The sequence below is a fragment of the Crocodylus siamensis genome, chromosome 4 (assembly GCF_052110815.1).
Source record: "Crocodylus siamensis isolate JL-2025a chromosome 4, ASM5211081v1, whole genome shotgun sequence".
In the NCBI taxonomy this organism is placed as follows: Eukaryota; Metazoa; Chordata; order Crocodylia; family Crocodylidae; genus Crocodylus; species Crocodylus siamensis.
In genome coordinates, this window is record NC_143398.1 from 160621099 (window position 1) to 160644993 (window position 23895).

Here is a 23895-nt window from a genome sequence, read left to right on the forward strand (position 1 = left end):
GCATCACTTTGCACTTGTCTGTGTTGAAACCCATCCTATTCTCGTCCGCCCACCCTTGTAACCTGTCCAGGTCCGATTGTAGCCTGTTGCTTCCTTCTAGTGTGCCCACATCCCCCCACATCTTAGTGTCATCAGCAAATTTGAACAGGGTGCTTTTTACCCCCTCGACCAAGTCACTGATGAAGATGTTGAACAGTGCGGGCCCGAGGACCGAGCCCTGTGGAACCCCACTGCCCACGTCCTTCCCAGTTGAGAAGGACCCATCCACTACCACTCTCTGGGTGCAGCCCTCCAGCCAGTTGGTGACCCATTTGACTGTTTGGGTGTTGACACCACAGTCCCCCAGTTTCTTAATGAGAACGGGGTGAGAGACAGTGTCGAAAGCCTTCCGGAAGTCCAAGAAGACTATGTCCACTGCTACCCCTGCATCTAATGATTTGGTGATGCTGGAAGCGGAGGGAAGATGTGGTTGCTTACGCATTATATATGTCCAAAAAGAGCATCAGTTGGAAAGCTCATCCATCCTAGTTTATTCCCAGGCAGTTTCTACAGCTAGTGGAAGCTTCTCAATGCACAACACTCATCTCAGGCCATTTATCCCTCCTCCTCCCCACCTCCCATCCCACAAAGACATTTAATATAGGATCTTAGGAAGGGAAGGGGCCTCCTGGGCCATCAAATCTAATTCCCAGTGCTCATAGACACTCATTAATTGAAGAAATCCCAGGTCAGGTTTTCCTGAAAGGACACTGAGCTTCTGTATGAACAGCAGTCAGTGCAACTGACAAATATCCATTACTAGAGAGCATTGTCTTGCACAGGGGTTGGCAACCCTGCTGCACCCACAAATCCATCCCCAGGAAAGCTCAAGCCTCCTGTGCTTACCCTTGCTACAGATACCCTCACTGCCAAGGGGAAGGGAAGCCCAGGCACAAGACAGCAACAGGGAGAGCTGCTGAGGATAGTGCTGCAGAAGGGACAGGCAACTTAGCACAGGTCTCTGCCATCCTATCCCCCCTATGCTTCCTTGAGCTGAGTTTGACCTTTGCCAGCTGGAACAAATCCATGGGCCATAGGTTGCTAACTCCTTACCTAGCAAACAGGGCACTGGACAGGGTATCAGGAGACTTTGGGTTTAAACCCCAGTTCTGCGACTGATCTGCTGCATCTGACTTAAGGCAGGCACCTTCCGCTCCATTCCCCACCTCACCCACTTGTCTTTCTTGCATAGATTACAAAAGATTCTCCTTTGCCATGTGCTTGTCACAGATTGCAGGTAATGTCTGCAAGATTCTCTGACACTGTTCACCTTTAAAGAGTTAAAACTGAAAGAAGGTGTCAGCATCTTTGCCAAAACTGGAAAAGCGCTCAAGTTTCAAACTCTGGCTAAATAATGGGAGGATGCTGAGGGCTAAGAGCCAGAAAAACCCTAGTAAGTATCACACTTTGTTTCTGTCCACCCCCATAAAAAAATCAGAGAAAGCAGGGCAAGCAGTTTGCAGGTCAGTTTGCTGTCCCCTCCCCGCCCCCGAAAGCCTTTCAGTTTGGTGTTAGGAAGCAGGGAAATAGGAACCCTTTGGGGCCAAGGACCAGTAAACAAGCCAGCTTCTAGACAAGTTTGCTAGCTAACGTGTGCTTGGAAGAAGGGCAGTAGGACCAAAGAGGCAGATTAAGAAACCCAGGAAAATGGCTGGAGGATGTCACAATGCCAGAGCCACTGCTACTGCCTATCTATGAGGTTTCTGTCCAGGCAGGACCGTTCACCATCGAGGCTTCTACCCAGGTTCAGGTTTGGCACTGTGAGGACTGCAGCTTGCAGGGTCTTTGCAGTGGTGGCCAGATGAACCACTCTCTCCATGGTGGGAGAGTGCCTGCAGTGTGAATGGTGCCTCCTGGTAGTGTTTCTCAGGGAACAAGCAAGAGAGCTACAGGAAGAGGTGGTGAGGCTCTGAAACGTCCTCCACCATGAGTTCATCAATTCGATGTTGAAGGAGACCTTCAGGACTGTGGAAGAAGAATTGCTAGAGGCAGCACTAGAGAAGAGAGAGGACATGGACTCCCGGGAGGGTGGAAGTTGGAAGCTTGTGACTTCTGTCAGCAAGCAGAAGTCTTCAGCTCCACCTGGTCCCATTTGGGGGGAACAGTTTATATAAAGAACAGATACGGAGCCCTAGCAACAGAAGATGAGGAGCACATTCCATTGGTGGAAGACGACGGGACAGGCCTCCCCAAGGTGGGAAGGATCAAGACAGCAAACACTAAGAAGCAACAGTTGGTGGTGGTTGGAGACTCCTTTCTGCAGGGGATGGAGGATCCATCTGCTGACCTGACTTCTTGTCTCGAGAAGTCTGCTGCTTCCCTGGAGCCCAGATCAGAGATCTTATGGAGGGATTATCAAGACTCATCTGGTTCTCTAACTGCTGCTCCATGCTGCTCATCCACGATACTGCCAAGGGAGACCCTGGGCAGATCAAAAGCGACTACAGAGCTCTGGATGTAAGGGTGAAAGGGACTGCGACTCAGGTCATATTCTCTTCAATTCTTCCAGTCAAGGGAAAGGGCTTGGGCAGGAGCAGACATCCTGCAGATCAATGCCTGGCTGTGCAGGTAGTGTTGCCAGCAGGGCTTTGGCTTCTTTGACCATAGGATGATGTTCCAAGAAGAAATGCTGGGAAGAGATCAGATCCACCTGATGGAGAGGGAAGAGCACCTTTGCAGACAGGCTCACTATCCTAGTGAGGAGGGCTTTAAACTAGGTTCACTGGGAGATGGAAACCAAAGCCCTGAGTTAGGTGGGGAAGTGGATGACCTGGAGGAAGAGCAAGCAAGCGGCAGCAAGAGAGGAGGTGTTCTCATTTTTCCTAAGAAATTGGGGCAATTGACTAGTTACTTTAGGTGCCTGTAGTGTACATGAATGCACGGAAACCGGGAAACAAGCAGGAAGAATTGGAAGTCCTTGCACAGTCACAGAGCTATAACATGATTGGAATAAGAGACTTGGTGGGAACTCATATGACCGGAACATTGTCATGGATGGGTACAAACTGTTCAGGAAGGACAGGCAGGGGAGAAGAGGAAGAGGAGTTGCACTTTACTTAAAACAGCCATATGATTGCTCAAAGCTTCAGTGTGAAACTGGAGATAGGCCTGTCAAGTCTCTGGGTTAGGGTCAGAGAGAGCAACAAGGGTGACGTTGTAGTGGGCGTCTACTATAGACCACCAGACCAGGAAGATGAGGTAGATGAGGCTTTTTTCAAACAGCTAGTGGAAGTTTCCCAATCACAAGCCCTGATTCTTACAGAGGACTTCAATCACCCTGACATCTGCTGGGAGGGCAATACAACAACACGCAGGCAATCCAGGATGTTTTTGGACAGTGCTGGGGACAAGTGCTGAAGCAGCCACCTAGGGACCGCACTCTTCTTGACCTGTTGCTCACAAACAGGGAAGAATTGGTGGGGAAAGTATTAGATGGTAGCTTTGGCAACAACAACCATGAGATGATCGAGTTCAGGATCCTGAGGAAAGGAAGAATGGAGAACAGAGTAAGGAGCCTGGACTTCAGAAAAGCAGATTTCAACTCACTCAGGGAACTCATGGGCAGGACTTCCTGGGAAGCCAGTCTGACGGGGAGAGGAATCCAGGAGTGCCGGCTGTACTTTAAAGAAGCCTTACTGAGAGTGCAGGAACAAACCATCCCAATGTGCAGGAAGACTAGTAAGTATGGCAGAAGACCAGCTTGGCCTAGCAGGGAACTCTTCAGTAAGCTAAATCAGAAAAAGGAAGCTTATAAGAAGTGGAAACTTGGACAACCAACTACAGAGGAGTATAAGAGTATGGCTTGGGCATGCAGAAATAAAGTCAGGAATGCCAAAGTGCAATTGGAGTTGCTAGCTAGTGAAGAGAAACAATGGTTTCTACAAGTATGTCAGTAACAAGAGGAAGATCAGGGAAAGTGTGGGTCCCTTACTCCATATGGGAGGCAACCTAGTGACAGAGGATGCAGAAAAGGCTGTAGTACTCAATGCCTTTTTTCACCTCAAGTCTTCACAGGCAAGGTCAGCTCCCAGACTAATGCACTGGGCAGCACAGTTTGTGGAGGAGGGAAGCAGCCAACAGTGGTAAAAAGAACAAGTTAGAGACTATTTAGAAAAGCTGGACATATATAAGTCCATGGGGCTGGATGGGATGCACCAGAGGATGCTGATGGAGTTGGCTGAGGTGACTGCAGAGCCACTGGCCATCATCTTTGAAAACTCATAGTGATTGGGAGAGGTCCGGATGATTGGAAAAGGGCAAACATGGTACCCATATTCAAGAAAGGGAAAAAGGAGGATCCAGAGAACTACAGACCAGTCACCCTCACCTCAGTCCCTAGAAAAATCATGGAGCAGATCCTCAAGTAATCTCTCAAAGCATTTGAAGGAGAAGGTGGTGTGGCAGGAAGCCATCTTTGTTTCTCCCCAAAATCTCTGTGCTGTGACAATTTGATTAGGATGGGCCCAGCAGAGAAGACACATCTTTACCCTATCTCTTTAGGTAACCTTAGCTGGATACATTCCTGAGGGAGGCGGGAAACCTGCTCCCTCTGCCTACGACTGGTATCAGCTACCTGGGTGAGGGGCATCTACCTGGTGGGCTAGTGTCTGCCCGGCAAGTACTAATGTATTTCTAATTGGTTGGCCGACAGCCAACAGGTGCTGGCCTCCATTGGACCAGGTGAATGAGATCACAGGGGCTATATAAGTTAAGACTGCCCAGGAGGAGGGGGCAGCAGCCATGTGGGGGACTCAAGACTTAGAGAGGAGTTTTACCATCTGAAACTGGCTCTCTCTCCCAAAACTCATGAGCTAGGAACGGCCTGCCTCCAGAGGGAATCTCCAACAGCCTCGGGATGATGCTTGTAAGCTACTTGAGATCTGGTTAGATATATAGCTGGCAGTAACTCAGATGTGTGATCAAAAGGCTACCTCAGCCAGACTGTTTTGCTCTAGGGGATTTCTATGATATTGCTCTATCTTGTACCCTATTTTCACCCTACCCCCTATAATCAATAAAGTTCTCCTTTGTGACCAGTGTAGGAGACTTATTGAGGGGTGGGTCTAAATTATGCCTAAATTATGTCTGCCGACTAAGGGAGACTTTCCTTTTTGGCCCCCAACTTGGGGAAGTGCCCCAAGTGCCTGTACTGGGTTGAGTACCTGTAGAACTATTAGGCCTGTGTTTCCCCAAGGACACAGGGCTGAGAGAGTCCCTTCTCAGGGTGGTGGCAGCTTACGTTACCCCCAGGCTACTGAGTGTGCTCCAGGAAGGGGGTCAGCCGGAGGCAAGGCCTCCCTAGGGAAGCACTCGGAGCCTGGAACGTGGTCGGGCACAGTGAGGTGGGTGGCCTGACCGACTTGATTGCCTTCTATGATGAAATGACTGGCTCTGTGGATGTAGGGAGACCCGTGGATGTGGTGTACCTTGATTTCAACAGGGCTCTTGATACAGTCCCTCACAACATTCTCCAACAGGTAAGCCAAGGAAGTATGGGCTGTATGAATAGACTGTAAGGTGGTACTCAGTGTCTAGCTGGCAGCCGGTATCAAGTGGAGTGCCCCAGGGGTCAGTCCTGGGGTTGATTTTGTTCAGTAACTTCATCAACCTGGAAGTTGGCACTGAGAGTACACTCAGCAAGTTTGCAGATGACACCAAGCTGCGGAGAGTAGATACGCTGGAGGGTAGGGCTAGGATTCAGAGTGACCTAGATAAATTGGAGGATTGGGCCGAAAAGGAATCTCATGAGGTTCAAGGACAAGTGCAAAGTCCTGCACTTAGTACAGAAGAGCCCCATTCACTGCTAGTCTGGGAGCTAATTGGCTGGGCAGCAGCTGTGCAGAAAAGGAGCTGGGGGTTATAGTGGACAGTAAAATTAATGTGAGCCAACAGTGTGTCCTTGTTGCCAAGAAGGCTACTGGCATACTGGGCTGCATTGGTAGGTGTGTTACCAGCAGGTCAAGGGAAATGATTATTCCCCTCTATTCAGCACTGGTGAGGCCATATTTGGAGTACTATGTCCAGTTTTGGGCACCCCACTACAAAAAGGATGTGGACCAATTGAAGGTAGTCCAGCAGAGGGAAACAAAAATGGTTAGGGGCAAGGGCATATGACTTATGAGAGGCTGAGGAAACTGGGCTTATCTAGTTTAGAGGAGATACAGGGGATTTAATAGCAGCCTTCAGCTATCTGAAATGGGGTTCCAAAGAGGATGAAGCGAGACTGTTCTCAGTGGCGGCAGATGACAGAACAAGGAGCAATAGTCTCAAGTTGCAGCAAGGGAAGTTTAGGTTAGATATTAGGAAGAACTTTCTCATGAGGCAGAATGGTGAAGCACCAGAACAGGTCACCCAGAGAGGTTGTGGAATCTCCATCCTTGGAGGTTTTTAAAACCCGGCTAGACAAAAGCTTTTTGAAGATGGTCTTGCTTTGGGCAGGGGGTTGGACAAGATGACCTCCTGAGGTTCCTTCCAGCCCTGATGTTCTATGATTCTACTATTTTCACAGCAGGGGGAAACTTATTAATTGGAAGGGTACATCAACTGATCCCCTGTAATTAGCTCATATGTCCACTCCTATCCCACAGTAACTGCAGTTAAACCACAGTAAGATAATCCAGTTTTATTCAGGGTTAAATCTAACCCAGTTTAAACTTCCTTTTATTGCCGAAGAGAGGACAGATGAAACAGTTCAAGTGGTTGAAGTTATAATTCTCCTCTCCCATGCTCTGACTCACTTGCCCATTTCTTCCTTTGTCTGAAAACCAACTAGAATAGGAGATATATGGCTGATTTAAACCATGAAGCTTGCTTTACTGCTTTCTGAGTGTGGCTGCCAGGGCAATTTTTACCTACAAAAGAGAATGCTGTAGCCTGGCTGTTCCAGTGTGTTCAGTACCTAACTTGCCCATCATGGGGTTTTACAGTCATAAGATCAGCTTTAGCAGAATGCCAACACATAGTAGGAAGACAGGGAGAAGCTAGCAGAAAAGCAGTCCCAAGAGGAAGGAGCTAAAAGGCCCCTAATACATGCACCTGATGGGAGAAATGGAAATAAATGTGTTACTTTGCTCAAAGAAGGGCAAGGCAGTCTTACAAAGAAATGGTGCTGTGATGCTTTTATAAGAGTGAAGATACGTGAATTATATGTGAGATATATTATTCCTGCCACAACCACTTTCTGGCGATATCTCATGATCAAATTTCAGGTTATCAGTCACATAGATTCCAGAAATAGACTGAACAGCAGTTACTTCCTCCTGAGCAACAAGTGGCAATTTACACACCAACAACTTTAGAATCAATTACTCTATTATTTTACAAGCAAAATACTGCAGACTTCTTGGAAACAATCACCATCAGTGGGGACAGGACAAGCAGATGACAATCTACAGACAGTTTCCAACATCTGACCTAGGAATACATTTGCTGAAGTCCCACAGATTTATGAGGATTTGGGGCACAGGAGTGAGAGGACAGATTAAGAAAGGAGAACAGGCATTCAGGATCAGGGTGTTCAGAGGTGACCATGCCCCATCACTATAAGCTTACTATAAAAGCTTCACTTAAGATAAGGAGGCAACAAGGGTATAGAGAGAGAGTCTTGCACACCAGCCCATAGTTGCTTTTGTTGCCAATGATGTACAGTCAGCTCCTGCATTGATGGTTGCACGGTGATGGATCCTGAAGTACTGGGTCTCCAAAGCATAACAAGGTTTGAGGAACATCTCATTGAACTGTGTGTGGTAGGTATGGAGAAGATCTCCCCTGAACAGCATTCTGTTTGCTCCAAGTAGCCCTGCAGGGACTCCCCCAATGGCACATGCACATAGGTGCAATCCAAGCCTAAAGACAGGTTACTTGCTGATAGCACAGCTGGGAAGCAGTCCCATCTCCAGCCCACTGTGTTTCCACTCTCTGCCCCCATGCCCTTCATCCATTATTTGTATTGTTGTATCTGCTCAGGCTTTGGAATTTCATGCTGGAGCTCATCAAATTCTTGTAAGGGATCCAGGGCTGGGCCAGGGATCATCACCGTCTGAAAGACCAAGACATAGGATTAGCCTGGCAGTGAACTGACTACAGGGTGACTCTGCACTCAATAAGCAGAGGGACAGGGACCGCAGTTTCAAGGCAACACGGAAGCAAGCAGAGCATTAGAGCAGTGCACAGCCCTCCCACCAGAAGAGGAAACCACTGTAGTGAGATGCATCCACAGCACTGCTATGGTTCCTTCTCTTTCCTGCAGCAATGGAGAAGGCAAAGCAGCAGCACCCTTGCACCAGTCTGCCTGAATGGAAGAGCACACACCAACTGTAGATGCTTCCTTGGCCTGATGAAGGGTTTTTAAACCCGAAGCTTGCTAAAAAATTTTTTTCCAAATATCTAAGTTGGTTTAATAAAAGATATCAGATTCACCCAGAGAACCTTGTCTGCCCTCAATCCATGTATTAGCATTTGTCCAACTCTGGAAGCTCCACAGCCCTGGATCCAAATTCCCATGCACCTGGGAAAGCAGACTGCCTGCCACCAGTCAGAAGAACTCTAACAGAGCAAAACATCAGACCCATCTACAATGACAGGAGTGACTACGCTTGGAGGGGATGTCTTGAAACATGGAGTCCAGTCCCTAGGTAAGCATGTCCTATAATAGCCTCTTGTATGGGCCGTCTCTTGTCCATAAGAGCTGCAGCTTGCAGACAAACCTACCCACATCTCACTGCAGAAAGTTCAGAAAATCCAATATCCCTAGTCAGTCGTGCACAAAAGACTGCTCTATCACATGGTTCACAGAGCACAAAACTGCAGGCCTGATCTCAGAGCTATTACCTTAATAATGGGATCCTTTGGTGGAGCCCAGGATGGCACTATCTTGCCATGTATCCGCCAAGAGCCGTAAGGGTTGACCAAGTGCCTCTCAAATACAACGTACTCCAGAACATCTTTTGGCACATCCTCTGCACCATACATTAGCCGTCCAAACCGATCATAAATTGCCAAGGTCTGTAGGGAAAACCAAGAAACTCATCATGTAGACATCCATGCACAACTGGCAAGGAGACACCATGCACACTGAGACTGTACCTGTCGGGTGTGCATGCGCACTGTCACCTGCCCATACAGGTTGCCTTTGTTCACCATGGTGAAATGTCGGATTTGAACGGTCCTCGGAGGCTCCAACGACTCCACAAAGCTCCAACGGATGGTCTTGTATCTGTTCCCATGTACCATTTCCTACCAGAGAGGGAATAAAAAGTCACTGATCAGTGTGAGGATTAGTTGATCAATCATCTCCAGTGGTCATGGGCGAGGTAAGCTCTGCCTCCTTCTATCTTAGAGCTCCTCTTTTGCTCATATGGAGAAGAGGGCAGCAACAGAGAGCAGAAGCATAAGATTCCTAGGCCCTTTAGGAGTGGTGTTGAGTGCTGCTGCACAGCAATCTCACCAGGGCTTCCTAAAGGGCTCTTTGTTTCCCACAGTGATACAAAAAGTATTTCTCTTACTAACCAAGTAAAGGCAGAAAGCAAAGAAGAAGTGCACCATACAGACTAAAGTGAATCAGAGATGCATAAAGCTTTTGTAAGCCACATAGTATCTGATGAAATGAGCTGCTTATGCATCTCTGATTCAGTTGGTCTATAAAGTGCACATTTACCCTGCCATCTGCCTGACTTCAGATTAAAACAGCTAACAATCTCTCTCTGATCAAGTAAAGAGAAACTTTAAAAGAATACAAGGTTTAAGTTATGTTGTCCCCTACCATTGCTTCAATAGCCTCTCAAGGAAAGGAAAAACTACATGGCTTTCCCAACTGATTCGTTTGTTCTTCTTATCAACCCCTTTGCATCTTCCTAGAGATGGCGCAGGAGATATTCATTGGAAGAAAAATTAACATGGTTTTGTTAGCTTCCTTAACTGACCAAAGAACCCAGTCGTAGTTACTGTGACAGAGCTGAATGAATGGCTGGGTGTTTTGGAGCCTGCTGAAATCAACAGGGAAGCAAGAAGTCCTCTTCATGGGGAGAAGTAAGCCCTACATGTGGGCCCCACAAAAAAAGTCCACTGAACTATCTTTTTAAGAACAAATTCTGGCCTTATAGCAAAGTAGCAACCCTTTAACTCCAATCAGCTTCCAAAGTAGTGCATCTACAAAGACTTTTATGCTTCCCCCTGCAGAAATAAATAAGGAATATATACCATATGCTGTGAAGTATCTATTCTTTAATCCCCAGTTAGAGCTGTGCTTTATCTCATCTCTCTGCCTTTATCAGGGACATTAATAAAAGGAGACAGCTCACTGTTCAGTCATCAAATGGTTTCTAAAGATCCCTTCCCTTTTCAAGGATGTACTAATATCCAGACAAATTATTTACCGGGTAGCAGCGTTCAGTCACCAAAGAATGAAGCTTGTTCTTGTTAAAACTGCAAGTGAAAAATACATCAAGTTACCAAAATGTACATACTGAAAAGAGATCCATTCTGGCAATCTGCCTTTTCCAAAACATCCACCAATAAACGCAAAGGGCTGAGCACTGGACTGTGATTTCAGAGGAAGAGGAAAGTGCAAATTTAAACATGCCTGACAGGCAGCTGTGAAAGAAATGTACCACACTTGACTCAAGTTGCTACACTGATGCTTGAAATTCTAACTAAAATGTAATTCTGAAAGATACTGTGTTGAATCTCTAGAAAGCAGCATATATCAATGTTCCATTGCGATATTTAGGATCAAATCAAGTTTCAGCAACCTGATTTCCAGAGTATCCAAGCAGTTCCATTTCAAATATTTCAGTAGGGTATGCAAGTGCTCAGCACCTCTGGAAAGCAGAGGCAATATGTATTTTCAATTTCCTGTTGGCTGGAATTAAAGTATTTGGCCTGCCACTGTGACTTACACCTCATCTTCTTCCTGGAAGTAGCAGCAAGGAAAGACAGAGCTTAAAAGGAAAACACAAAACTCAGGAGACACTAAGAAACATGAAACAAGAATGCAGGGCAAAGGAAGATCCTTCACATTGACACCAAACATGCAGGAAGAATCTTACTTGGTTAGGCAATTGTGGGCTTCAATAAATATCTCCTGCGCCATCTCTGGGAAGGCTTTGGCGCTGAAGTTGGGATCATATTGTTTCACCGTCCGTACCCTGCAAAGACAAGGGTAGGTAAAGTTTTAAGAGTGTTGCACTTAAACCCACAGAGAACACGGATCTCAAGCAAATACAGTGCCCCAAGCAAATAATAATGCAGAATCCCTCACACCCCTCAGGTTAGACAGCACCACTCAATTTAACCCCAGCTTCCAAGAGAAACTATCAGAAACTCCCTGATACTGTAAGGCAGGGGTTGTCAACCGGGGGTACATATACCTCCAGAAGTACTTGGAAAGGGGCTAGGGGGTATGCATGGGAAGGCGAGAATGGAGCACCACCACCCACCACCCCATGCCACTGCCTCCGGGGGGGGGAGGGGCGCAGCAAGGGCAGCAGGTCCCCTCTGCAGGCCACACAGGCACCACCCACCTGGCCAGACCCAGGGGGATGTAAGGTACCCTTGTACTCATGAAAAGCTATGACTCAGCTCTGTCCTATGATTTTGAATAACCATTCACCATACGCAACACAACAATACAGCACAGGCTTAGTGGTTTGCCCTACAATTCATGCTCTGAACTCATGTCCATATCAAGGGCATGGACAAATTAACAGCAATAGGAGGCAGGGACTTACGGGGCATCCCACCTACTCCATAACTGTGGGCCTGGTCTTACCCATCAATGATTGAAAATTAAACTGCAGAAGATTGGCCGTACTTCTCTGAGGGATAAGATGCGCCTGTTTAGCTTTCATGTTCTACAGAGCAAAAGCAGGCATATAGATATCTGGCATAGAGCAGCTGACATGCAATAAATCCCCTCCCCAGCACCTTTTAACTCACTGTAATCTTAGGGTTGTTCCATACCCAAAGTTAAGCTTCCCATCAAAGTACTCTACTTTTAAAAGCTGAGGTCACAGGAACTAAAAGGAAAGTAAGAGTAAGGCTGGCGTTGGGGTGAAGCTCCTGGGATTGAGACTCAGGAGGTCTGTGTTCAAATCACACCTCTGCCTCCAACTCCCTGCCTGACTAAGGAAGTAATTTGCTTTCCTCAAATCTCAGTTCTCCAAAATACATGCTTGTCTGCCTTGTCTATTTAGACTGTAAATTCTCTGGGAGCAGAAATATCCCTAGAATACCTAAAGAAGTAAGGCATCAATCCTGCCTGGGGCCTGTACACTGTTGTATCACATACAAGAACAGGGAGTCTCATTTGCGTCAATCCTGTCCATCAGGAGACTGAACATCAAAGCAGATGGCAACCTGAGGATAAAATACTTTTTATGAGAAAGCCAATGGCCTCTACACAATTATCTGTTGCCATCACATGACAGCAGCGAACAGTACTGACATGGGACACTTCAAATATTAAAAGAGATAAGATGGAAAATAAAATGGCATATAATTGTTGTAAGAAATACTGAGTGGAACTGCTGGCACCCAGAAGCCACTTGTGAACAGAGCTGGAGATACGCACGCTAATTGTGAAATGGTACTTTGCTTGAGCTGCGTTGTCCTTTGTTTCAGCGTCTCCTTGGACAGGGAAGACAAGCGAGCATCACCTTCAGGAGGGATGTAAGGGTCAAAAATAGAAGCTGTATTGGAAAGAAAGAGAGAGATCAGGAAGAGTACAACACTGCAGCAACAAGTTAAGTTCTTAAAGGAATATTAATTACTGAACAAAACAAATAGATAAAATACTAGACAATTAGGGAGAGATTTATTCCCTCAATATATTTTTACCCCAAATCATAAAGGAAAAGTTAGAAATAAACAGGATTGACAATTTGTAGGATTGAGAAGGGTAACTTCTTACTGGTGGAGTGCCAATTCAAAGCCAGCTCAGGTTCTGAGCTAAGGCTATTGCCATCTGACAGCTCTCTGGTGGCCCGTGTGAAATGTGTTCAGTGAGTGGGTCTCAATCCAGGTTCCACAACATATGGCCTCTTCCCCCAACCAATAAACAACTTGTTGATAGATTAAAAGTGAATGGGTTAGATCAGCAATTCTCAACCAGGGTGCTGTGAATCAAATGTGACTCTTTAAGATTAAAGCAGGGATCGCAAATAAGAATCCATAGTGTCAAAACCATTCTGACTTGCAGTCTTTCTGAAGTGTTTGCAACAGATGAATTTTTCTATTGTTTTTCTGTACTGAAAAAAATGAATGAAAACTAAGAGATGGCATTTTCTGAGGGGTGCCTCACACCTACCAAAGGGGCCTCAAGTCTAAAAAGGTTGAGAGCTACTGGGTTAGATATTAGACACTTTGAATCCTGGAGGAAGCCCCCAAAAAAATCAGAATATGTTATGCTGCTGTAGAGAGATTTTTCCATGCCACCACCCATGCTGTTCCCATTCCTTGGGCACAGGATTTCTGTCACCCAGACTAAAAGTCTGGGACTTTCCCTGAGAACTAGCCAGAAGTCAAGCAAAAGGGCTATTCTCCCAAAGGGGGATGTAAAGTGAGCAAACAAAATTAAAAGCCCTTTTTGATGAACTAGATCAATAAAGGTCCTATTTCCGAATAAGATAGGTTATACCCCCACATCCATTATCAAACCCACTAGGAGGATGACCAGTACAATTTTCTGTTACTACCTGTGCAGGCCAGAGTTATTGGGCGTTCCAGTTCCTCATGAGGGATCACAGTCCCTTGTGCTTTGATTTTCCTCTCACGTTCTTGTGGAGTTGTATATTTTGTTTTAGCACGTGGGGGGAAAACAAAACGCTTCTTTGTTCTCACTGGGACCACAAGAGAGGATTGAGCCAGCCGGATAGGACTGAGTAAGGATTCTGCACCCTGAGGAGGAGATACAGATAAAATAAGCATTCAGGCCTTTCCAAGCAGCAAGATGACAAATCCATCCCATCCCAGCAGATCTATCATGGTAAGCCCCAGAGACCGCCTGGTACAATGCATACTTTTCCACACATTATCACCTTCTGATGACACACAAAGCAAGGTAAGTTCTCAGTGCCTAGCTGTATTACCGCAGGGGGCCTTGCTATCGATAACCATACTAACTGGTTTGTGACCTTATGATCATATGAAAGTAGAGCTGGAAGAAACCTCACAAGGTGATCTAGTCCAGAAGTTCTCAATCTTTTTTGTACCAGGATCCATTTGTAAACATCAATGGCCAGTCCCAACCCAGTGCCCCCCCCCACAACTCACTGCCCCCTGCCACAACCCCCCAGTGTGTTGGGGCAGGGGGTGGCTGTGTGAGGCATAGGGGGGCCCCAAGCAGCCCCTTGCAGACTGGAACTCTGCCAGTCAGCAAGGAAAAAGCCGTGGTTTCCTGCATTTTTCTCCTTTAAAGGAGAATCCATTTTTAAAGTTTGTTCGGAACCCTTTCATATATTCTTATGACCCACTTTTGGGTAGTGACCCACGGGTTGAGAAATGCTCATCTAGCCCAGTCTCCTGCTCAAAGGAGGATGGTTCCTGACTAAACCGTTCCAGACAGAATCCAGTAAAGTCATAGAATCATAGAAGTGGGGTCGGAAGGGACCTTATAGATCTTCAAGTCCGACCCCCTGCCAGGGCAGGAGGAAAAAAAAAAACTGGACTCAAATGATCCCAGCTAGGTAGGCATCAAGCCTCCTCTTAAAGACCCCCAGGGTAGGAGCCAGCACCACTTCCCTTGGAAGTTGGTTCCAGATCCTAGCCGCCCTAACTGTGAAGTAGTTCTTACGGCTGTCTAATCTAAACCTACTCTCCAACAACTTGTGGCCATTATTCCTTGTTATGCCAGGGGGCGGTAGGGGAAACAAGGTCTCACCCAAACCCTTCTGGTCCCCCCGTAGTGAATTTATAGACTGTCACCAAGTCCCCCCTCAGCCTTCTCTTGTGAAGGCTGAACAGCTTCTGGTCCCGCAGTCTCTCATTATAGAGTCTGCCCCGTAGTCCCCGGATCATGCAGGTGGCCCTCCTCTGGACCCTCTCAATGTTGTCCACATCCCTCCTGAAGTGGGGAGCACAGAACTAGATGTAATACTCCAGCTGTGGCCTGACCAGTGTTGCACAGAGGGGGAGGATCACCTCCTTGGCCCTGCTAGAGATGTACCTGTGGATGCACGACAAGATCCGGTTAGCCCTGCCAACTGTGACCTCGCATTGTCAGCCCATGTTCATCTTGGAGTCAACAGTGACTCCAAGATCCCTTTCTGCCTCTGTGCTCTGAAAAAGGGAGTTTCCCATCTTAGAAGGGAACTTCCCATCTTAGAAGGGAACTTTCCATCTTAGAACTTGGGTTCATGAAACCTAGTGCGCTCTCCATCCATCTCTCTGTTTATATGCACATCTTATTTAATTAGCTTATAAAGGTGCCTTCTGACTGACTTCAGACTAAGACAGCTAGCTACTCCTCTAAGCCATCCCAGCCAAGTCTCTGTTCATTCTACTTTTGGCAAACAAGGTTCTTTGGGTAAATATGATACCTTGTATTAGACCAACTAAACAGTTAGAAAAAATGTTCTTTGCAAGCTTCTGGGCACAAACGCCCTTTTTCAGGCATAGGCAGAGTCTGCTGCTGGTCTGTATTCTCCTGGGTGGGGTAGAAGCCAACAGCAGACTCTCCCTATGCCTGAAGAAGGGCATTTGTGCCCAGCAGCTTGCAAAGAACAATTTTCCCAACTGTTTAGTTGGTCTAGTAAAAGATATCACGTCAACCCAAAGAACCCTGATCATAGACCAACATGGCTACAAACAACACCTGCTCTTGTGCATGTCCAGGGATAGAGTCCAAAACTTTTCTAAGTAGCCTGTTCCAATACTGGACCACCCTCCCTCCAACCAGTGATTTTACCCTGCACCCCCAAGATCCTACCGACGCTGTTAGGTCACAAACACAATCCACAAGCCCAACACCAGGGATTTCACACAGGCTGCCCCAAAGCCTCCCCATCTGTTGTGCTCTTCCCGAGGTCTTGGCAGGGGGGAAAACGGCTCTGTTACCTTTCCGCAGGCAAAAGGCAAACAGAAACCAGGAGGTGGCATGTTCTGAGCCCCAGCCAAGGGCAGCCTCGAGCAGGAGGAGATGGGGGAGGTGCAGCTCGACCAAGCCCCGTACCCACCTGCAGGCAAAACCGGAGGGGCAGCCGAGCCAAACCGCGCTGCACGGGAACCACCATCTTTGCCGCGCGGTGCACTGTGGGATTCAGGCGGAAGCCACCCGCGGAAGGGGCGGGGTTTGCGCGAGTGGAAAATTCTAGGGGCTCTTCCCGCTCCCCTCGTGGTGGGGCCGGTGTGATGGGCGTTTCCGCCCTCGCCCTGGGTGCGAACGGGTGGTGTGCAGCGCTCCAGCCCGCTGTAGGGAGCTCCGGGCCCCGTGGAGGGGCACAGCCCCCCTGCCTCATCCCTTGGGAACCTGAAGGCTCTTGGAACAAGGCTGATTGAGTTAGGGGGGTTGCTTCCTAGGCCAGGGCCAAAGAGGCTCCCACCCCCTCATGGCATCAGTAGGGTGCTGGCGGGTGTGGGAAGACTGAACGCAACGTTCTCCAGTCCTTGTTGCTGCCACCTTCTCCAGGACTTTGCTCCCAGCTGCCTTGGTTGTCTCCTCCTGGGCAAACACGCAGTGAGGGTTTAGCTTTGCTTGCTGGTGATGCTGGGCTAAGATCAAGTGTAGCTGAACATGTAACATCTGTAATGAATTGCATTTTCAGCTACACTGGTCTGATACCCAAGCTGAAAATGCAGTTAAAAATGGCACTGTATAGTGGAGGGTGCACCCTTGTCTGCTTGCGGACAGGGCTTCCTATGACAGCCTTATAGTTAGCTTCCCACTGGCCAGTTTCCAGTGGGAGGATCTCGGCTACGCGCCGACTTTATGGAAATGAGAACTCCTCCCTAGCTTGCTCCTGTGGCCATATGGCTGAAGGCAAATGAAATGAGGGTGGAACCCCAAGCCTCCAGGTTTGAGTCCGCACATAGGATGACTACCAAAGGATTTGGAAGCATCTGAAGCTCCAGGCTGGGGTGGAGGATACTGGCCCAGTAGCAGGGTCACGTATGGTTCTTGAATGATTCAAATGGATTCAGATTTGATCTGGCTAATTTGACCTGGAACATTAAAAATTTTCAAAAAAAAAAAAAATTACTGGGCTGAAATCAGTGATCAGGCTGCACTGATCTGTTCTTCAGACTGAAATTGTTCTGAATGGCATTATGTAGTAGAGCAGGGGTTGTCAACCAGGGGTCCACATACCCCCAGAGTACTTGGAAAGGGCCTAGGGGATACACATGGGCAAGTGGGGACAGAGTTTCACTACTCTGTGCCACCATCTACCAGGAGCAGGGCCGAGAGAGGCCAGGGCATTGGCGCCCCTTTGCCGGTGACACAGATGCCCGCCAGCCAGCCACAGTGGGGGAAAGGTGGCACACAGCAGCTGCCACTGCCACCCACCACCCCATGCTGCTTCCGCTCTACATCCAGAAGAGGGGGGGAACCACCTGGACCCACTGCTGCTATCTCGGGCTGAGTCTGGTTTCTCAAGCCCCCCAGATGGAGCAAGGCAGGAGCAGCTCTGAAGCTCCCCTTCTCCCAGGGCAGCCAGGAGTAGTGGCAGCAGTATGTGGGGAAAGAGGGAACGAGAGGCGAGGGAAGGTACTGCTGAACATGGAGGGGAATGGTGGGTGCTAATAGAGGGGGATTCTTACCTGCTACAGAGACTTAAGAAGAGTCTCTGCTGCTCCTGCAGTGTGGTCAAAAAAGGGGGATATGGCTGCAGAACCCCACCTTCTCTGGATCCACCCTGCTGACACCATGGGGATGTCACATTGCCCATCACATCTCCTGGGATGGTTCTAAGGGGCAAGCTCTGGGCAGAGAACCACCCCAGCTGCATCACCATACTCAGCAATCTCCCTGCCTGCCACCCTCTCCAGCTCAAAGTCATGGTTGGCTCTTGGTCTGGTGCTTCATGCTAGGGAGATGTGGACAGAGGGCAGTTACAGCTCATAACGCCAACACCATCTTCTGCCTCAGTTCTGGCCTCAGTCTGCGGCTTCACAGCCTCATGCCCAAGAAGTTTTCTGCCACTTGGTAGAGCTGCCAGCTCAGCCCTCTCTCAAAGCAGCTAGGGTCAGTGAGTACCAGGCTAGGAACCAGCTTGCAGCAGCCCAGCCTCCTGAGCTATGGGGAAACTGGCAGAGTCAGTGTCAAGTCAGGGGCTGGGGGTGCTGGAGAAACAAATGAGTTGCTTGCTGCAGTCTGCAAGGTCCTGCTGTCTCCTTTGCTGTCCACCCGGAGTGCAGCTGCTAAGATCACTCTTCTCTACTCTACCCTGCAGATTCACCCACCCTCTGCTCTCTCTCTCTCTCTCTCTCTCTCTGACTTCCTCTCCCACAGGCCCTCTGCTCCCTGTACTTGCTGGGTCCTTTGTGCCCATAGCTCCATGCTCTGAACAGCTCCCCCTGTCCCCTATGTCAAAAACTCTCCTGTGAACTTTGAAGCCTCCTTGCAGACTTCTCTGTTAACATTATTAGGCTTTTATCTACTACCTGTATCAACCACCAGAGAGCACCACCTCCACCACCCCCTTTTCAGTATGTTCAATCCTGTCCCCTGTTAAGGAAACTTCTGAAGACTGTGACAGCTCTGATTTCTCTTTAAATCACTGGTGTGCAGTGACCTACCATTCATGGGAATGCAACATGAGGCCTTTGGCAATGTGATTTTGAACCATGTGGAGTAACTCCATTAGGCAGTAGCAAGGGTAGGCTTTTCTTTTCTGTTTGACCCAGCCATTACAGACATTACATGTACCTAGCCAGTGTGTTATGAGTTCCCCACAGGCAGGATTTTGCTGTGCATATTGGGACTCTGTAAAGAACACAGTCCAGTACCAGTGCTCCCTCATTAGTACTAACACTGGAGTTTTATTCAGGGCCAGGTACAGTCACCTTTACTGCTGCTGTGGCAGCACAGCTGGGGTCTAGCGGGCACTATGGTAACTCTGCCCAGTGCCAAGCCTTGAAGTGTTGTACAGAGGCTCATTAGCACTAAGCTATTGACACAAGCCTTCCAAACTGCCTCCCAGCTCCCTCTCTGTTTACTTAGCTTCTCTGAGGCTCTTATCACATCAGTACATCCCAGGGATGGGGAAAGGATGGCGTCCTTTACATCTGCTGCTGATAGGGATGGACTATGGTCCCTTTGTTCCTGGGAGGAAGCTGATAACGAAAGGCTGTCCCCTCTTAGATGCTGGCAAAATTAATCGCATCCAGCAGAAGAAAGTATCCAAAGGGCACTGCTCTGATAGTTACAACCCCTGAGATCTATAAATAGATCACTTCCAGGGCCCTTTAAATATATCTGTCAAACATATTAATATGATCGGTGCCAAGGCTGAGGCCAAGTCCTGAGGCAGAGTGGCCTCTGAATTTCTCCTTGTTGGAGTATGTCCTCTGCAAACTCACTTCTGAGCTGCCTGTTAGTCTGTTCATCCATGCTCTCTATTTATTCCTGGAAGAGGATGAAGCAGATTGCAGGGGTGAACAATGCTTAGAGGTTGGTAACAGTAAATTGAGCTGAGTTCAGTAGAAAAGCTGGTCATAGCTCACTGCCAAACAGTGGAGGTTGGAGGCCTCACAGGTAAGGTAGGCTTGAAGGGGTGATTTGAAAGTAGCTGAGGTGGCAGCTTGCTGGACTTCTGGCCCTTCTGTGATGTGAGTGTGATGGGTCTTCTGCCAGAGACAACTCTTCCCAGGCCTCGTAGTCTGAGGAACAATGGTCAGATGGAGATGCAAAAAACCTGGGTTAAGTGCCCTGCCCTGCCACAGATTCCCTTTGTGATTTAGGGAAAATCATATTTTCTCTGTGTTCCAGCACCTTGTCTATATTAGCCCCTCCCTACCTCATGGGGATGCTGGGAGGCCAAATGCTTTAATGTGCTGAAGTGCTCAGATCCTATGCTATCCTATGGCTGCATAAATACACATTTGCTTTGAGCAGATGCCCAGAGTGGTATTAGACTGCCCTAGATATAACAGGGGAAATATATTCACTTTGGTTCCTTTTATTTTTTGGTTGTTCTCCACCCTTCCCTCCCCCCAGCTCAAGACTCCAGAGGACAAGATGTTCCAGTGACGATTTTCTCTGGAAAATAGTCTCAACAGACACCAATTATTCTGTAGTGTAAGAGAAGTCAAGCATAACCACTTCACTCTGCATGAACAACCTGCCTTACCCCACACACTGTTATGTGCAGCAGGCTTGTACACAGAGGTTTACATGGTCCACACACCCAGACGCTGCAAATACACCTGCAGAGAGATTCCTCTGTTCCGTGTATAATAGCAAAAGCAGTGACAGACACCTCTGTGCTCTGTGTGCCCAGATACACATTAGTCACACAAGCCTGCACACAAACATGTGCATAGGAAGTATGACATGGATCTGTTGACCCAGTACATGCAAGCACCCCAGGAGTCTGCAGAAATGCTCACGCACGTTCACTTGCTCACGTACACAAATGAGCCAACACGCACAGCACTAGCAGCAGCTTCCTCCTATTCGGTGGTTTTGCTGACATTCCCCGGGCCGATGCATCCATTTCACCACTGACCTCCATTCCGCAGTGCAGAAGTGTCAGTCCCTCACTAGGGGGGGCTGGAACATCATCTCACAGAAGTGCTGGGTGGCTCAAAAATTCTGCTGCCCGATTCTTATCCTGGGGGAGGAGAAATGGAATTTAGCATCCACTTCCTTGTTTCTTCACTGCTTCCTGGTCTGCCCCTTTTGCAAGAGTCATAGAATGACAGCAGTTTTAGTTGGGGAATTATTAGCATTACAATAACAACCCAACTGAAATGAGGGGTGTATGCAAGGTGCACATGCATCTAGTGAGGGACAGTCCCTGTCCAAAGGAGCTTGCAGTTCAAAGGACAAAGGTGGCCTAGGTTCTATTCCCTGCTCTGTCCCAGCATTACTGTCTGGTCTTGAACAAGCCACTTAGTTTCTTAAGTTTCTATCTGTAAAATGGGGCAATAGCAGCCCCATACTTCATAAGGTGCAGGGAGGATAAGTACAGTAGAGTGAAAGATGCTCCTGTACTGTACTAATGAGACCAGATAAGTACCTTAAATAAGTGGGGAAAGTGGCTTCTATCAACTAATAGTAGAGGTAGGACTAGAATCAAGTCTTTAGATTCCCAAGCCAGTGTCTTACCCATGCTCAGGGCAGCATGAAGGGTTATAGGCCAGTACAGAGCATCCTCTGGATGAACAAAATAGCAGTGGCTCCTCCTTTCCTCATTTCTCATTCCAGCCAACTCCCTGGGCACTTTTGTCTTCCTTTGTTCTCATTATGTAGCTTAGCTTTGTTTTCTCCTCAGGGACAACAGTAACATTCAATATAAATTCAACCCTGCCAGGTCCTTGCAAATGGTTGGCAGAAGGAAGCTGGGAGGCGGGGCGGGGGGGAAGTCCCCAATACTCTAATCCATATTTCCTCTTCTCCTGTGCTTGAAATTCAAGCTACAGTAATACCCTTCCCAGCTCTGGTTGCCCAATTTCATCCTATATAATGTTAACAAGTGACATCTAGTGTACCATGGGAGCAGCAGAAGTGTGCTGTGAAAAATGTGTTGGATGGGACCCTGGCCAGGACAACTCTGTGCAACTTGATGGGGTCCCCACTGGGCCAGCCCCACACAACTGGATAGGGCCCCAGATTGACCGGGTCCACATGGCTGGAGGGGGCCCTGGCTGGGCCAGCACCACATGCAGGATGCAGCCCATGAGTGAAGCATGCCACCAATTTTAATCCAGGGGGAAAAAAAGTGTGCCCAGGTATCAAAAGTTTGGGAAACACTGGTTTATAGAGAATTTCTCTACATTTTTAGGTCCCTAGTAGGACTTAATCTGGCTGCCAGGGTCAGTAAAATAGATTGGTGTTTCTTGTACCAGCCTCTGGTACAGCAATTCTGTGCTTCACAGGATTTTGTGGTCATCAGCTGTGCGCATAGATATTAGAGCCAGATGTGGACTTTACAGAAGTGAGTGGTGCTAGAGCTTGGAGCTTGTTTTAAATGCACATATCTTCACCATTCCAATCAACAGAGAATTCCTGCTTGTTGGATTAGCTTTAGAATTAATAGTCTGTGGGCAGTAGTCATGGGTGAGATGCCATCCAAAAGGGGCAATGGTTACCATCTATTGGTGTGGTACATTGAGCTCAGCTTAGCTTAGCCAGGCCTAAAGTTATATCCTATATTTGGAGTTGGTGTTCTGGATGTCTAGAAGGGGCCCAGTATCTTCTTGCTTGTGGGGAAGCTGGAGAGATAAGTTAATATGCAATATGGAGTCCCTGATCATCCAGGTTCAAAGGAAGGTGAAATGTAGCTATCCCTGCTATAGCTACCAGCACCATCACTAGCACAGTCTGTTCCTCTGAGGTTAGGGGTATTCCAGCAGGGGCTGTAACAAGTAGACACCCTGAGGGCAGTTCCTAATGCATAGAGCTATTGGGGGACGGGGGGTGTCTCCCTACTAGGCGTGGTGAAGAGAGGGAACTGGTCTAATGTATGATAAGGTGGAGTGTATCAGCTCCTGGAGCAACCCCTGGCAGACCTTCTCCGAAGCTGTGCCTACTGACAGTGCTTTGCAGAGTCTGATTGTGTCATTTCTAGTAATATTGAAGGGTCCTGAGGACCAAGAAGGTCCTGAAATCCTAAGCTCAACTGGACCATTTACTCACTGCAAGACCTCAAGCCAAACCTACTTACTCTCATTGCTTTTTAGTCCAACTGAGCTAGAAATCTGGGTTCTGTACAAAGCAGGTAAGCTAGATGCAGTCTCCAAGTTTTCTTTAAGAAATATGGTGGTAAAAATACTTTGATTTGGGGTAAGCAGTTATGGGTATAATGTGAGCATCCTGCGTGCATGACTTGGGAACCTTGGATTTCTCCTAGTCTAGGAGGGGTGGAAGTTTGGCATCCTGTTGTGTGCCAAGTGCACTGAGGAAAAACATCTCACTGCCCCAGTGGAATGAGTATAGTATGATAGAGAAAAGGACTTTTGAAAAAGCCTATCAACCTTAACGCAAGGATTGCCAAGCCCTTTGCAGGTCAAGGTATCAAGAGTAGGAAAGGGGATGGACCGAGGTTGAAAGGTGCTAGCTTGGAGACCGTGAGACCTAGATTCTATGCTCTGTTCTGCCACTGTTGTCCCAGGTGACCCTAAACAAGTCACTTAATCTCCTCCTGTGGGACCTGTACAGAAAGGGTGGTCATCACTAGTTCCATCAGATGCCTTGTTCTCTGCAATTACTCTATCCCCAACATTATGTTGGCATGATAGACAGTAAAGTAATAAGTAGGAAGGGTATTACTTTCCCCAAAGGAGGGTACTGTAATGAAGAGGTTATGTGACTTTCTTAAGGGTGTGACTTTTAGCATCATTCCATTGTCATCTGACAAATATTTGGGAGATCTGGAAGTGGCTGCTGTACAGTAACAGTGGTAGAGTTGGATGTAGAACTCAGGACTTGTGGATCTTGGCAACCTCCTGCTTTAACCATTAGACAACATTCCCTACCAATGCTAGAATATGCCACTTGATCGCTATAAGAAGTTAGCAAGAAAAGTTGGTTATGTCCTTCTGCCTGTCTATTCATAAGACATTCATCTGAGCACCATATGAACAGCTATCAGGAGGCCTGCATGTGTTTAAGACTCTGGTGAGCTGTTTGTGACCTAAAGGGCATAATACTGAGTCAGGTATCAGGTAACCTGGGTTCTATCTGCTGAGTTTGGACAAGTC

General features: G+C 47.7%; 1 protein-coding gene across 2 annotated transcripts; it reads right to left on the reverse strand.

Moving 5' to 3' along the window:
- Positions 1–6646: 6646 nt before the first annotated feature.
- On the reverse strand, positions 6647–16290 carry MRPL45 (mitochondrial ribosomal protein L45). 2 transcript variants are annotated; one of them, XM_090044595.1, is made up of 8 exons: positions 16209–16290; positions 13731–13932; positions 12608–12725; positions 11085–11183; positions 10413–10461; positions 9124–9273; positions 8869–9042; positions 6647–8077 (listed from the first exon to the last, which is right to left on the reverse strand). In XM_090044595.1, exons 1-8 carry the CDS (start codon positions 16263–16265, stop codon positions 7979–7981), a joined length of 948 nt encoding a protein of 315 aa, XP_089900721.1. In that variant the 5' UTR covers positions 16266–16290; the 3' UTR covers positions 6647–7978. The 2 variants fall into 2 exon arrangements, with proteins under 2 accessions (XP_089900721.1, XP_089900722.1); XM_090044596.1 differs by lacking the exon at positions 16209–16290 and adding an exon at positions 16090–16146.
- Between the last annotated feature and the right edge of the window lie 7605 nt (positions 16291–23895).